The 12,951-nt window shown below is 46.4% G+C and overlaps 1 protein-coding gene across 1 annotated transcript; it reads left to right on the top strand.

Annotated features, from left to right (window-relative positions):
- The first annotated feature begins 4,075 nt into the window (after positions 1 to 4,075).
- Positions 4,076 to 12,040, top strand: TAC1 (tachykinin precursor 1). Its single transcript, XM_054161387.1, has 5 exons — positions 4,076 to 4,157; positions 5,321 to 5,458; positions 5,541 to 5,637; positions 8,064 to 8,117; positions 11,383 to 12,040. Exons 2-5 carry the CDS (start codon positions 5,336 to 5,338, stop codon positions 11,430 to 11,432), a joined length of 324 nt encoding a protein of 107 aa, XP_054017362.1. The 5' UTR covers positions 4,076 to 4,157; positions 5,321 to 5,335; the 3' UTR covers positions 11,433 to 12,040.
- Positions 12,041 to 12,951: the final 911 nt, after the last annotated feature.

Below are 12,951 nucleotides of genomic sequence, written 5' to 3' on the forward strand. Positions count from 1 at the left end.
TAGGGATTAAAAGAGATCTCAGAACATAAGAGAATTAGGCTCTAAGTTTAAGTATGTGTGTGTGGTCTGCCCTAGGTGATCCTTCTTTGACAGTGAGTTTGGGAGCTAGATGATGGAGAGATACTGTTTACAAAGGCCTGTAGCAATAGGACAAGGGGTAATGGCTTCAAACTGTAGAAGAGAAGATTTAGATTGGATTTTAGGAACAGGTTCTGTACCATGAGGGTAGTGGACAGGTTGCCCAGGGAGGTAGTTGAGACCCCATCCCTGGAGATGAATTCAAGGTGAGGCTCGACAGGGCTCTGAGCAGCCTGATCTAGTTAAGGATGCCCCTGCAGAGGGGGTTGGACTAGATGACTTTTGGAGGTCCCTTCCAACCCAGACTATTCTATGATTCTGTGATCTCCAGAGGTCACTTCCAACCCCCACCATTCTATGATTCTATGTAGCATATGCTTGTCTGTCATAAGGCCACTGAAGAGCAATGCCAGGTGCATTCATTTCAAGTCAAGTGCTCCGAAGTTGTGCATATTGGAAAAACTCAGATCTGCAATTCTGTGCCATCTTATGTGGCCAGATAGAATTTGCCGTTTTCCCACAGCTCATTAGCTGTTTGTTGATGGTATGAGAGTCACTTGGTAGTAGTGTAGCAGCCAAGTGTCTTATCATCAAGCTATCAGACTTATTACTGGAAACCAAACCATCATCATAAAACTGAAAAAACCCACCCTTTCACAAGGAGCATCACACGGGATGTATCATATTAAACCCATCCAACAAGCAATTCTCTGAGGTGTGTTTCATAGGCAATTGCTTCCCAAATAGTTTTCCATTAGTGCTGAGATTCAAGCCACAACAAGCGTCACTAATCCCGCTCCTAAGCTCGATTAGGGAAATGTCTGGATAAGAACCTCCAAAAGCACCTTTCTCTGGTGCTTCCATGGAAGACTTTGTTGCTCTCTACAACTACCTGAAAGGAGATTGTATAGAATTGGGTGTTGGTGTCTTCTCTCAAGTAACAAGTGATGGGATAAGAGGAAATGGCCTCAGGTTGCACAGAGGAGGTTTCGAGTGGACACAGAATGGTTTGTTAAGCATGAGAACAGCCTGCCCAGGCCTCACAGATGGATGCAGAGGGGTTTAGGGAGAAATTATGACCTGGTTTTTCCCAAGAATTGCTGGACCATATGAACCTTGAGGTCACTTCCAACCTGGTGTTCAACAATTTAATGATTCCATGAAGTGATTGTGTCACCATTCCTGGAAGTATTTAAAAGGTGCGTAGATGTAGCGCTCAGGGACATGGTTATCTTGGCAATGTTAAGTTAAAGGTTGGATCTGAGTATCCAAAAGGTCTTTTTCAACCTAAACAGTTCTGCGATTCTGTGAAGTGTCAACTCCTGTTTGGGTTACCTTGGCTCTAAAGACCTCTTGATTCAATCTTTATGTTAGTTGTTAGATGTCACAAGGCCTAACTGTAACAGGAGGGTGGGATCAGTGCCCTGATCATGGATAGAGCATGCAGATTCCATATCAACACCTCATACCTGTACACTCTGTCACATATTATTCACAAGATAAGTCACAGATACAAAGCCACTAACATCTTGTCTCTGAGGTTAAGACAGTTTTGTGCAGAAAAAGCAGATTTTTGCCTGCATGCAGAGATCACTTTACCATTCTCTAACACACCCCTAGGGCACAAACCAGGCAGTACAAGGGCAGGAGCTTCAGTTGCTTCCAAGTCAAGATGTAACTCATGGTTCTTTATTTGAGCCTTCTACCTCTTCTCTACATGAAAAAAAATTAACTCAGAAAGTCTTCCTAGGAATGAGTTTTGCTCATTAGCCATGAGATCTGCTCTCTCCCTGACAAGTTCATAGTGTAATGTCTGGGTATTGGAGGTCAAAGAAAGATTAAGCAGTCAATTTATTTTGGAAACAGAGAGAAGTGAGCTTGACCTATTAGTCATCTTTTCACTCCCACCCAAACTGTTAGATAGGTCTGAAATAAAGGACTTGGATTCATTAAAATTTCTGAAGGATAGAAGGGATCACTTTTTAATTTTCCAGTTCTCTCTCTCCAAAAAGAAAATCCCTGTAATTTCACAGGCCAAGTGATGATTACATCCATTTGGACAAAACACTGAATTACAGAACAGAGAGGATTTTTCAGTTCAAACTTATTAGGCTTATCATCAACTCCTGGATGACAGAAATTGACTTGACAGGAGCCTAGGAGTTCTCAGGATTTCTGTCAAACATGAGCTTCAACACTGGTAGTATTGGCGTGCCTGGTTTGAGATAGCTGCCTTTTTGCTTCATTGCCCTTACAGTAAACAAAACCAGCATAATGAAAAAATTCCAAACAAACTACAGGAAAACAATTTTCCTTCAAGGGTCTTCAAAGTTCACACACGAAAGGGAATGCTGAAAAGCTGAAGCATGAAAATCTGCTTTTTTTTGTTGCCCAGAATTGCTCAACAATGTCATTTCTGCCAGCTTGTTGATAAGCAGAAGAAGGACCATTCACAGCATCCCACACCTTAGGTCTCAACAGAGCTGCCCACAGCAGGTCCTTGGGCTGCATGAAGTCCTTTGTTGGGCTCCTCCAGACCACTCTATTTTCAAACACCTTCTCAGCGTTGCTCAGAGATGTGGTGGAGGGCCCATCCTTGGAGTCATTCAAGGTCAAACTTGATGGGACCCTGAGCAACCTACCTAGTTAAAAATGTCCCTGTTCACTGCAGTGGGGTCCGACATGATGACCTTCAAGGGTCCTTTCCAACCTGATGCCTTCTATGATTCTATGCTGACTTCAGAGGGACCCTTAGATCACTGGGCCACAGTCTTTCTGATTTAAGTGCAAAATGGACAAAGAGTAGACACCTCCAAGGGCTGGGAAGAGGCTCATGCCTGGCTGTGCTGTGGAGAATACTTTAGGTCCTGAGGAGTGTTTCTGCTTAACAAGGAGGCCTGGTACTATCCATGCCTTTCTTTAGCAAACAAAGTGCTGAGGTCCCCTTGGATGCACAATGACATTTACATGAATGGTCTTTGGAAAAGAAGGAGGTCTACCACTGTCAGTAAGTCAGTGATAGCATCTTGGGGCAAGCAGAAGAGTGGTACCAGGGGACTGATTCCAGCTCTTGAGCACTCCCATCTCTCCCAAAGGAAACACAATTAGCTCCAGATAAACTCTGCACAAGGTGCTTGATTCAGGCTGTGGTACCACGCACCATGACAACACAGGTGCTGAGTGACCACCAGGGTTAACTGAGAAGCTTCATGCACAGCCCACTTTGGAGAGGCAAGATGGAATAATAGTGAAATGGAAGATAACCTAAGCAGTTATGGGAAAGAATTTAAGCAGTTATGAAGAACCTAAGCAGTTACCTGAGCCGAGTGCTAGCAGCAAAGCGAAGCTGTCACAGGGAGGGATGGAGGCAGGGACACTGCTGCAGGACCAGCTCATTCCCAGTGAAAGCATTTGTCCCAGCAGAGGGACCAGGCCAGCCCTGCACTGAAAGTCCGACTGCAAGACTCCCAGCCAGACACCGGGTGTCCAGCTCCCCAGACCTGCACCCCTAGGGCTAGCCCCTCCCCAGCTTTGTGAAACCCTTGCTTCTATTCCAGGGCTGCCCCAGACCCGGGGAGGAGAGGACAAAGACCACCCAGGCTCACCACGGGGGACTGCCCTGCTGCCGTGCCCGCTCCCCGCTGTGCCCCGGTCCCTGCCCGCTACACGCCCCCCAAACCCCGCAGTGCCGCTCGCTGCGGAAAGCGGCTCTGCCCTCGATGCGGGCAAGGAAAGATAGGAGGGAAGCGAAAAGCAGCATCTTCACCCTTAAATCCGCGCCATCCACCTGCACCCCGCATCCGCACCCATCCTCGGGAGGGAGCGGGAATCCTCCCCCCACCTCAGCGCTGCTCCCAACTGCCCGGGCCCCTCCACCTCCAGGAGGCACCGCTGGAGCGGGGGGCGGGAGCTGCTCGCCGGGGCGGGGGCTTGTGACGGGGCTGGGACGATAAAACCGGGGGTAATTGCGTTTAGGCAAATGAGGCTGACTCGGCCCTCCCCGTTTCCAGGTATATAAAGTGGGGAGCGCTCCCACCGACGGCCAATGCGCACGGAGAGCAGTGTCCTCGCTGCAGACGGTGCGTGTGCCTCTGGGAGCGTATCCTCCTCTCCGTCCATCCGTCCGCCCTCCCGCCCGCCTGCCTGCCTGCCTTTCCGTCCGTCCGTTCGCCCATCTGCTTGTGCGTGTGTCTGTCCGTCCATCCATGTGCTCCTACATGCATGAGGATGTGCTTGTTTCTATGTGCATGAGGGTGTGTGCTTCAGTATGTCTCCTACATGGGTGTGCGAGGGGGTCTCTGTGTGTGTGCATCTATGGGAGGGGAGGGTCTCTATACATGCTTGTGTCTGTATGTGCCAGCATGTTGGGGTTTATATGTGTGTGCGTTTATGGGGAGGGTCCCCATACATGCTTGTGTCTCTGTATGTACGAGCATGTTTTAAAGCCTATGCCTATATGTTTACTGGGATGTGTGTGCACCTATAGACACGTCTGTCTGTCTGTAAAGCTGTGTCTCTACACAGGTGTGTGCTTAAAAGGGCTGTGTGTATAGCTTATACACTAGCTGTGCCCGTACCTGTGAGGGGGAAAGTATGTTGGGGTGTGTAAGGTGTGAATATCTAGATGTACATCTACATGTGGGGTGTATGTACATGTGAAACTCTATATGTTTAATGATACAGCTGTGGTGGTGGTGGGTTGATGGTTCAACTTGATGATCATAGTGGTCTTTTCCAACCAAAACAGTTCTATGATTCTATGGATAGGAATCTCTGGATGTGTGTATCTGTGTGTTGATGTGTATCTCTAGCTGCATACATGTCTACATACACTGGGTGCGTGTATATCCAGAGGTGTCTGCAGCTGTTGGGGGTGTCGTGGGGGTGTAACTTTGTGTGTGCATGTCTATATGTGCAAAGGTGTGTGCATCCAGGTGTGTGCATCCATGAAGTGTGTGTGAGAGTCTGGGAGTTGTGTGTGTGAGAGTCTGGGGGTTGTGTGTGGGCTGTGTGTGCAGGGTTGGGGCTTTGGGGATTGTGTGAGGGCTGTGGGGTTTGGGGGTTGTGTGACGGGTGTGTGCCGGAGATTGGCTGTTTCGGGGGTTGTGTGTGCGGGGCTGGGGAGGGTGTGGGGTGTGAGGGCTGTGTGCCAGCACGTCCCCGGGCACGGGTGCCTGCGGCCGCTCGCCCCGGCGGGTCTCCTCCTGCCGGTGGCTGGTGCTTCACCCTCTGCCCCTGGCAGGACGTGGAGGCGGCGATGAGACTCCCGCTGGCTTTGGCCGTGCTCCTGCTGGCCTCGGCGCAGTCGCTGGCTGAGGAGATAGGCACCGCCGACGACCTCAGCTACTGGTCCGACTGGTCCGACGGCGACCCGGTGAAGGTGAGCTCCGGGGATGCGGGAGCGGGGAGAGAGGTTTAAAGGTGGGGTTCCGCGCTGAGCTCCGGCCGCTGTCACCCCGCAGGAGGAGCTGTCGCTGCCCCTGGAGCATTTCCTGCAGAGGATGGCCCGGAGACCCCGGCCCCAGCAGTTCTTCGGCCTCATGGGCAAGCGGGATGCCGGTGAGCAGGGCTGGGGGCTCGGTCCCTCTCACACCCCTCCGCATGTCTCTGCTTCCAGTGCCCCTCCAGACCTCACAGAGACTGTCATTTGTTTTGAACGCGTTCAGCCTTTCTCCAAATACGCAGTGTGGCTTGTTTGCATTTGGGGTTTTTTTCGGGAGTGGGGAGGGGGAGAAATAAAAATCAGATGAACTGACTGACTGGAAAAGAGTGGGCTTCACTTTAAAGTGCTAAGTGCACACCACTTACAGCAGGTGAACACCAGAAAGGAGAACCACCATCATTTATGGGTTTATGGGTCAGCATATATGTCGCCGAACGGCCTGAGTGTGGAAATCAGTTGTGTGTATATTATACATTAAATAGTACATATAATATATGATTTATAATATATATACTGCTGCCTTTTCCACATGTTTACTGACCCAAGAATTGGTCTATGAAATGGTAGCTAAAGAGATCTAAATAATGTAGGTTTAGCTAAAACAAGTTTTTTATGGTCTCTTCAAAAAGAACTGCAGTTGTAAATTATCTGCTTAAAATTTCCCTTAAGTGGAACACACAGGTTTTGGTATTTGATACTTCAAAGCATTGCACAGCATCACATGTATTTGCCAGTCCTTTTTCAACTCTTTTTTCCCCCCCCCTTTTTTTTTTTTGGTTTGTTTGTTTGTTTGTTTTTAATCTTCCCTCTTTCCTTTTCCAAACAGGATACGGCCAGATTTCTCACAAAAGTAAGTTAAAACCCCAAATATTTGAAGTAATAGAAGATACTCAAATAGAGAATGGTGTATTCGAGGGAATTACTTAGAAGGTGACTGGGTTCAGCTAAAGATTGGCAGCACTGGTGGTAGAGAAATGTTCTGTTTAAGGGTTGAAACCCCTCCAGAGCAGCCCTGAGCCTGCACCTCATCTGAGCTGCTACAAGCTTTGAGATTTCAATCCACATTAATGTGCGGATGTTGCAGCTCTCTCTTATTTCCCATGGGGTGGGTTCTGTAAGTCTTTCTCATAGGCAAGGCAGGCTTGCTGCCAGGCTCGGAGAGGAGCAATTAAGGTGGCAAGATCTGGAAAATTAGGATAGTGAATTCCCCAATCCCCCAGAATAACTCTACAGGCGCTCTACATTATCACATGCTTTATGTATCTGTGCTCTCAGTATTGTCTGGGTGGGAATCAGAACCCCCTCTCCTCTCACAGCAGGGGCTGATTGGTGATGTGCTGCCATATAAACAAGAATATCTTGTCCCATCACTAAGCCTGCTTTGCTTTGCTTCTGTATAACACCAAGCAGGAGATGGTATCAGCAGCGTGGTGTTAACTTTGTTCTGCAGTGATAGCTTCATTCTCTGACATCATCTGAAGATGCCTTGATAGGAATCAGAAGACTTTTAATAAGTAAAAATGATCTTGCATTCTGTCAGACCTCCTCTGTCCACAGAGATCAATAACAGTCCTGGTCTTCTGTTAGCCATAAACTGTTATCACTAGGATTAATTATTGGAGGACTAATTAGAGACTGATACAAAGCTCATGCCAAATAACCTGCTGACTACAGTAAAAAAATTACAGCTTGCTGATGCTGCTTCAGCTTGAATTAATCCCTGTGAGGTCTCAGAATCCTTCATCTTGCTTTTGTTACTCAAGAAAAAATACTTCTAAAGAGAAATTTCTAAGATTGCCTCAAAAAGTTAGCTTAGAGAAGGAAGAATGGCTTCCTCTTCATTCCTTATCTGAAACTATAGCTAGCACTATATTTGATACATGCTGTAGGCCAAAACTTGGAGTAATTTATCCTCCACATATCCAGCGCCTTGAGGAGTTCTAATGGGACAGGAAGGTAAACCCTGGACTCATAAATATTCCAAAAACAGAGCCAGACTGTCTAGCTCAGACGTGTCCAGACATAGAGTCCCACTGGCTTTCTGTCTCTCTGCCTTACCTGTGAGGAAAGGTTTCTCTTTTTTCTTCCATATTACATAAAAAATTCCCACTACCTGGTAGAAAAGACGCATCACACAGATGCAGGCTATACCAAGACACTGCCTTCTTGTGCATTTGCTCAAATCAATAGAAATTGTTGTGGGAGAGGAATAGGAATCAGATGTCTGCCATCATTTTTCTATTAAAACAAACAAAGCCCAAACAAAATCCAACAACAATAAATAAACACAAAACAAAAAGAGAAGTCAATCAGAGCTAATGAGAAGACATCCACTAAGTGTCCTGTGCCTTGATCTAGCCTGTTTAGTCTGATTAGTCAGCCTGATGTTCCTTCTCCATTGTCCGAGAGCGGTGTGAACAGCTAGCCTGTGAGACTGTGAACAGTTTTGGAGCCAGCACCTTCCTTCCTTGTGAGAACACCTTAATTTAAAAGCCTACCTATTTAAAATATGTTAAACCACTCTCAAATATATGTTTTTCAGGGCATAAAACAGACTCTTTTGTTGGACTTATGGGCAAAAGGTCTTTAAATTCTGGTATGTATATGACAAAATCTGGTACTTGATAATACACAGCCTCTACATTCTGTTGCCTGTTTGTTCCAGCAGACAGAAGAAGCAGTCTTTATGTAGTCTAGACTCAGAGTTCTCTGAAGAAGGATCAGGATTTTCTCTGTTAACCAAGATATTTCAGGGTCTGCTTTACTCCAGAGTTTCACATAACCAGGCTGGTCTGATCTGCAGGCAAGGTCAGGTAGAAGTCCTGAAGGCACATACATAGAGTCATAGAATTGTTTTAGTTGGAAGAGACCTTTAGGATCAACAAGTCCAACCATTATCTAACTTGACCCAATCTGGTGCTAAACAATATCTCTCAGCACTATCTTGCCCTGCCCTTGCCAGCAGCACATTCTGCCAGTTCTTGAAGTGTTAATACAAGAAGAAAGCTAAACTTTACTGGCACGTCAAGAAACATTAAGAGGCTCATGTAAAGCTGATTTAAACTTGTGATCTGAATCCCAATCTCCTCACAGAAAAGGTTATCCTCATTATCTCTGGAGCATAAGGTGGAAAAGCAGAGCTCTGCCATTAACACAACCCCATTCTGCAGGTCAAGCTGTCAAACATTCCCACCCTCTTCCAGTTTTTCATTTTACTTTAAAAGAAAAGTATTTAAAGCTTTGGACTGCTACTGTGAATTTGTGTTCCTTCCCCATAGCATCCATAAGGGCAGAATCCCTCTCCCCCATGTGCACAACCCCTGTGGGTAACTGCAGACTGCCAGTAGCTCCTGGTTGCCATGTTTCTGAAGGGTGCCTACAGGAAAGCTGGTGAGGAACTTCTTAGGATGTTGGGTAGTGATAGGACTAGGGGGAATGGATCCAAGCTAGAAGAAGGGAGATTTAGATTAGATGTTAGGAAGAAGTTCTTCACCATAAGGGTGGTGAGACACAGGAACAGGTTGCCCAAAGAGGTGATGGAAGCCCCATCCCTTGAAGTTTTTAAGGCCAGGATGGATGTAGCTCTGGGCAGCCTATCTAGTGGAAAGTGTCCCTGCAATGGCAGGGGGGTTGGAACTGGATGATCCTTGACGTCCCTCCAACCCTGACAATTCTGTGACTCTGTGATTCTGTTTCCTCTGCTGTAGGGCTGAACTGAGACAAATCACTCACTGGGAACCATAAAGTGTCAGTTAATTCCCCAGAATAGGAATATATATATATAAAAAACCCCAAAACCTAATACTTATTCCATGTCTGTGAATTGCTCTCACTGTTTTGTTAAATGGATGACAAAAGTTAAATTACTAGCTGACACCTTTATATTATGTGGATACATGGTGTGTTCTATATTCTGCAATTATGGTTGTCAGTAACTTTTATTTTCAATTAAACTCCTGTTCAGACTGGCAATATTGCTCCCTGCATCATTTTGCAAATTGCCACCTATCCTGACTTATTTCTGTGCAATTTTATCTGTGGTGGCAATAGCTATTAAATGCATAATAATAACTGTAAATAGATCTGCTACAACAAAAGCAAATACCCAGGAAGTAAGATATTTGGATTGGGTTCCATTGGGATTATATTTACATTAATATAAGAATGTAAAATACAGAAAATGGTTTTGGGGGTTTCTTTTTAATGTAAAGATTTTATTGCCCTAATTTCAAAATTGCTGCTGTGGGCAGGATGCTGCTATGTGGTATTTGTAACAAAAGGCAATAATGAAGTTTAACCCTATTGGGTTCTGCAACACCTGCCTGATAGGTAAAACTAGCACTGGCTGCTTTTCTGCCTCATTCCCTCACAGAAGATGGTAAGAAGTTGCTTCTTGAGTAGTCTGTTCAGTTTTGGGCCCCTCACTCCAAAAAAAACAGACACAGAGGTGCTGGAGCGGGTCCAGAGAAGGGCAACAAAGCTGGTGGTGAATGGCCTGGAACACAGGGGTAGTGAGGAGCAGTTGAGGGAAGTGGGGGTGTTTGGCCTGGAGAAAAGGAGGCTGAGGGGACACCTCTTTGCTCCTTACAACTATGTGAAAGGAGCCAGGTGGGAGTTGGTCTCTTCTCCATAGAAACAAGTGATAGGATGAGAGGAAATGGCCTCAGGTTGCCCATGGGGAGGTTTAGTTTGGATATTAGAAGAAACTTCTTCCCTGAAAGGGTTCTCAAACGTGGGAACAGGCTCCCCAAGGAGATGGTTGAATCCTCTTCCCTGGAGATGCTTAAAAGACAGAGATGTGATGCTGAGGGACTCAGATTAGCACCAGACTTGGTAGAGTCTGATTGAATGGTTGGACTTGATCTTAAAAGTCTTTTCCAACTTAAACAATTTTGTGATTCTATGGTTCTGCTTCTCTGGAGGAGAAGATAGATCCTAAGGACCATGTAATCAAAGCAAGAAGAGGAGTATGTGCTAGGACTGTTCTTACTTCTCCCTGATGAAAAACATTTAACTGGGCAGGACGCTTTCTTGGTGCTGTGGTTTTCTTCTGCAGAAAGCCTCTGGATCCCCTGTAGGAGTTTACACTGCCTGATGCTGGGTGTGTGATTCTGGTTTAAAGCCTCCTGTGACAAAGCAGGGTACCAGGATGCTAATGTCCCAACCTTACTTATTTAGAACTGTCACTGATCCAAAATGCTCCCTGCAGGATGAATCCTGATGAACCCCCCCAGACTAACTGTGTTTCCATGCAGTGGATACTCTGTGAAAGAAATCCTCCTTTTGAGGTAGAGGTAATCTGACTTTGGTGAGCACCTATATGGTCAGGCTCTACCATGAAGGGCTCTCTCATTTCCCTCTCCTTTTAAGACAGATCATTTCAGGCTGGAGTTAGCCCACAGGTTAGTCTGAGGTTTGCTTAGATGCTGCTGGAGATCACTGTGTGCAGGGCTTGGGGACAGAGAGGGCTTAAACCTGGCAAAGACCTGACCTTGCAGGACAGAAGGTGGACATGACACAGAAAGCCTCTACCCACAGATCAGTTTGAGTGCTCAGATGCCCTCAGTGAGATGGATGATTGGGAGGTAAAGAGGCTCTGCGTTAATGGTGCTTCAAGCTGCTCAATAGCTAAGAGATAGAAAGCACTTCTCAGACCTTCAGCCTCCTGGGGGATAGTGTAGTCTGAGGGGTAAAACTAAGTCAGAGCAGCTCAGGGTTGGGCAGGGAGACAAACACACAGATGGGATTCAGTGATGGGCCAGCAGGCTTCAGGTCTCTGGTGGTTCCTGCTGCTTGCTGGGCTTTACACAAAGCTGCACGGTGTGCTTCAGTTCTGCATTTGCTTTTGTTTTTGTTTGCAGGATCCTCTGAAAGGAGCACAGCACAGAGCTATGAACGGAGGCGCAAATGAGACATTCCCGTGCATTATTTATTACCACTTTATTTGTTCCAATGGCCAATGCAGTGTAATATAAACGAACCACCATACAGAATAATTATTTATTTAATAACAACCAAGGGAGCTGGGCTTGGTTTGTTGGGGTTTTGGTTTGGTTGGGGTTTGGGTTTGGGTTTGGTTTTGAGTTGTACCTTCAATAAAATGATTATTTTTCATATTGTGGCAGTGATACCTGTTGTGTAGGTGAGTTGTGGTTCTGAACGGACCCTGGTGACGTCTCACAACAAAGCACATTGTTTGATAGAACTCGTAAAGTTCCCTTCACTATACAAAGAAAAAGCTTCTTTTCTTCATGGAAAACCAGTCTGTCAGCTTCACAGCCAGCGCAGAACAGAGCTGATGTACAGTCTAGTGCCTCAATTTGTTTTCCTGGTTTCTAATGTACTGTAATTCCCGTATCCCAAAATATATTTGTATCATTGCAGCATGTTTTATGTTTTGTGACTACGTATCTATATCTATTTAAAAAAAATGGGGTGGGCAAGGCTGGAGTGGGAACCTGAGGTCTTCATTTCATAGTCTGGAATTTTATGACAGCAACATTTTAAATAAAAACTACCCTGGGGATTTTGCAACATACCTCCTTTTGTGATAGTGATGGAGTTATTTCCCACGTTGGCCTGCAATGAGACTTGGGTCTGAGTGACAGTGGTCTGGGACTGGAAAGAAATAGGAAATTAATGATTTCTTTTTGGAGGGATGTTGTAGTTTGGGCTGGGTGCCCTCTGCTACAGGGGTGTTTCCTGTGTTCAGAAGTCCATCCCCATGGGTGGATGCAGGAAATTAGGTATTTCTACCATAATCCCTTGCACCACTATAAATTTTGCCGTGGGGTCTGGCACTTCCTCTTTCCTTCCCTCTCCTAGACTCGGTAACTGGGGGAGAGATCTCCCGGCCATGGGCCTGATTGGGCCCAAGGCCACTGGGGGATGGGCAGTCTCAGATCTGGCCAGCTGAGACCAGCCTAATAGTAGGGGGGGAAGGAGGAGCCCTGGGGGTTTTGGATGCACCCTCAGGTGGGGTTTGGGGTCTTTTCTGGGTTTACTTTGGTTTCTTTCTTGTCACCATGTTTCCTTTTGTGCACACTCACTGTTCTCTATTTAAACTCTCCACTACCTTTTGCAATCAGTTTGTCTGAGTCGTTATTTCTGCACGTGGTGGGGAGGGGGTTTGCCCCAGCCCATTACAAGGGATGACTTCCTTCCTCATGCAGGTTCGGCGAGTGCTTTGTGGGCTTTGCTACAGGACGCAGACAACCCTGGGATCGCTCTGGGTCACACGAGGTGCCGTCCATCCTTAATCCATGGAAATCAGTTCTATGATTTGAAGGATATTAGGAAAAAATCTTTACTGAAAGAGTGCTCAGGCATTGGAACAGGCTGCCCAGGGAGGTGGTGGAGTCACCATCCCTGGATGCGCTCAAGAAACGTGGACATGGCACTATGGGATATGGTTTGACTAATGGCCACAG

The sequence above is a fragment of the Dryobates pubescens genome, chromosome 4 (genome assembly GCF_014839835.1).
Source record: "Dryobates pubescens isolate bDryPub1 chromosome 4, bDryPub1.pri, whole genome shotgun sequence".
Taxonomy (NCBI): domain Eukaryota; kingdom Metazoa; phylum Chordata; class Aves; order Piciformes; family Picidae; genus Dryobates; species Dryobates pubescens.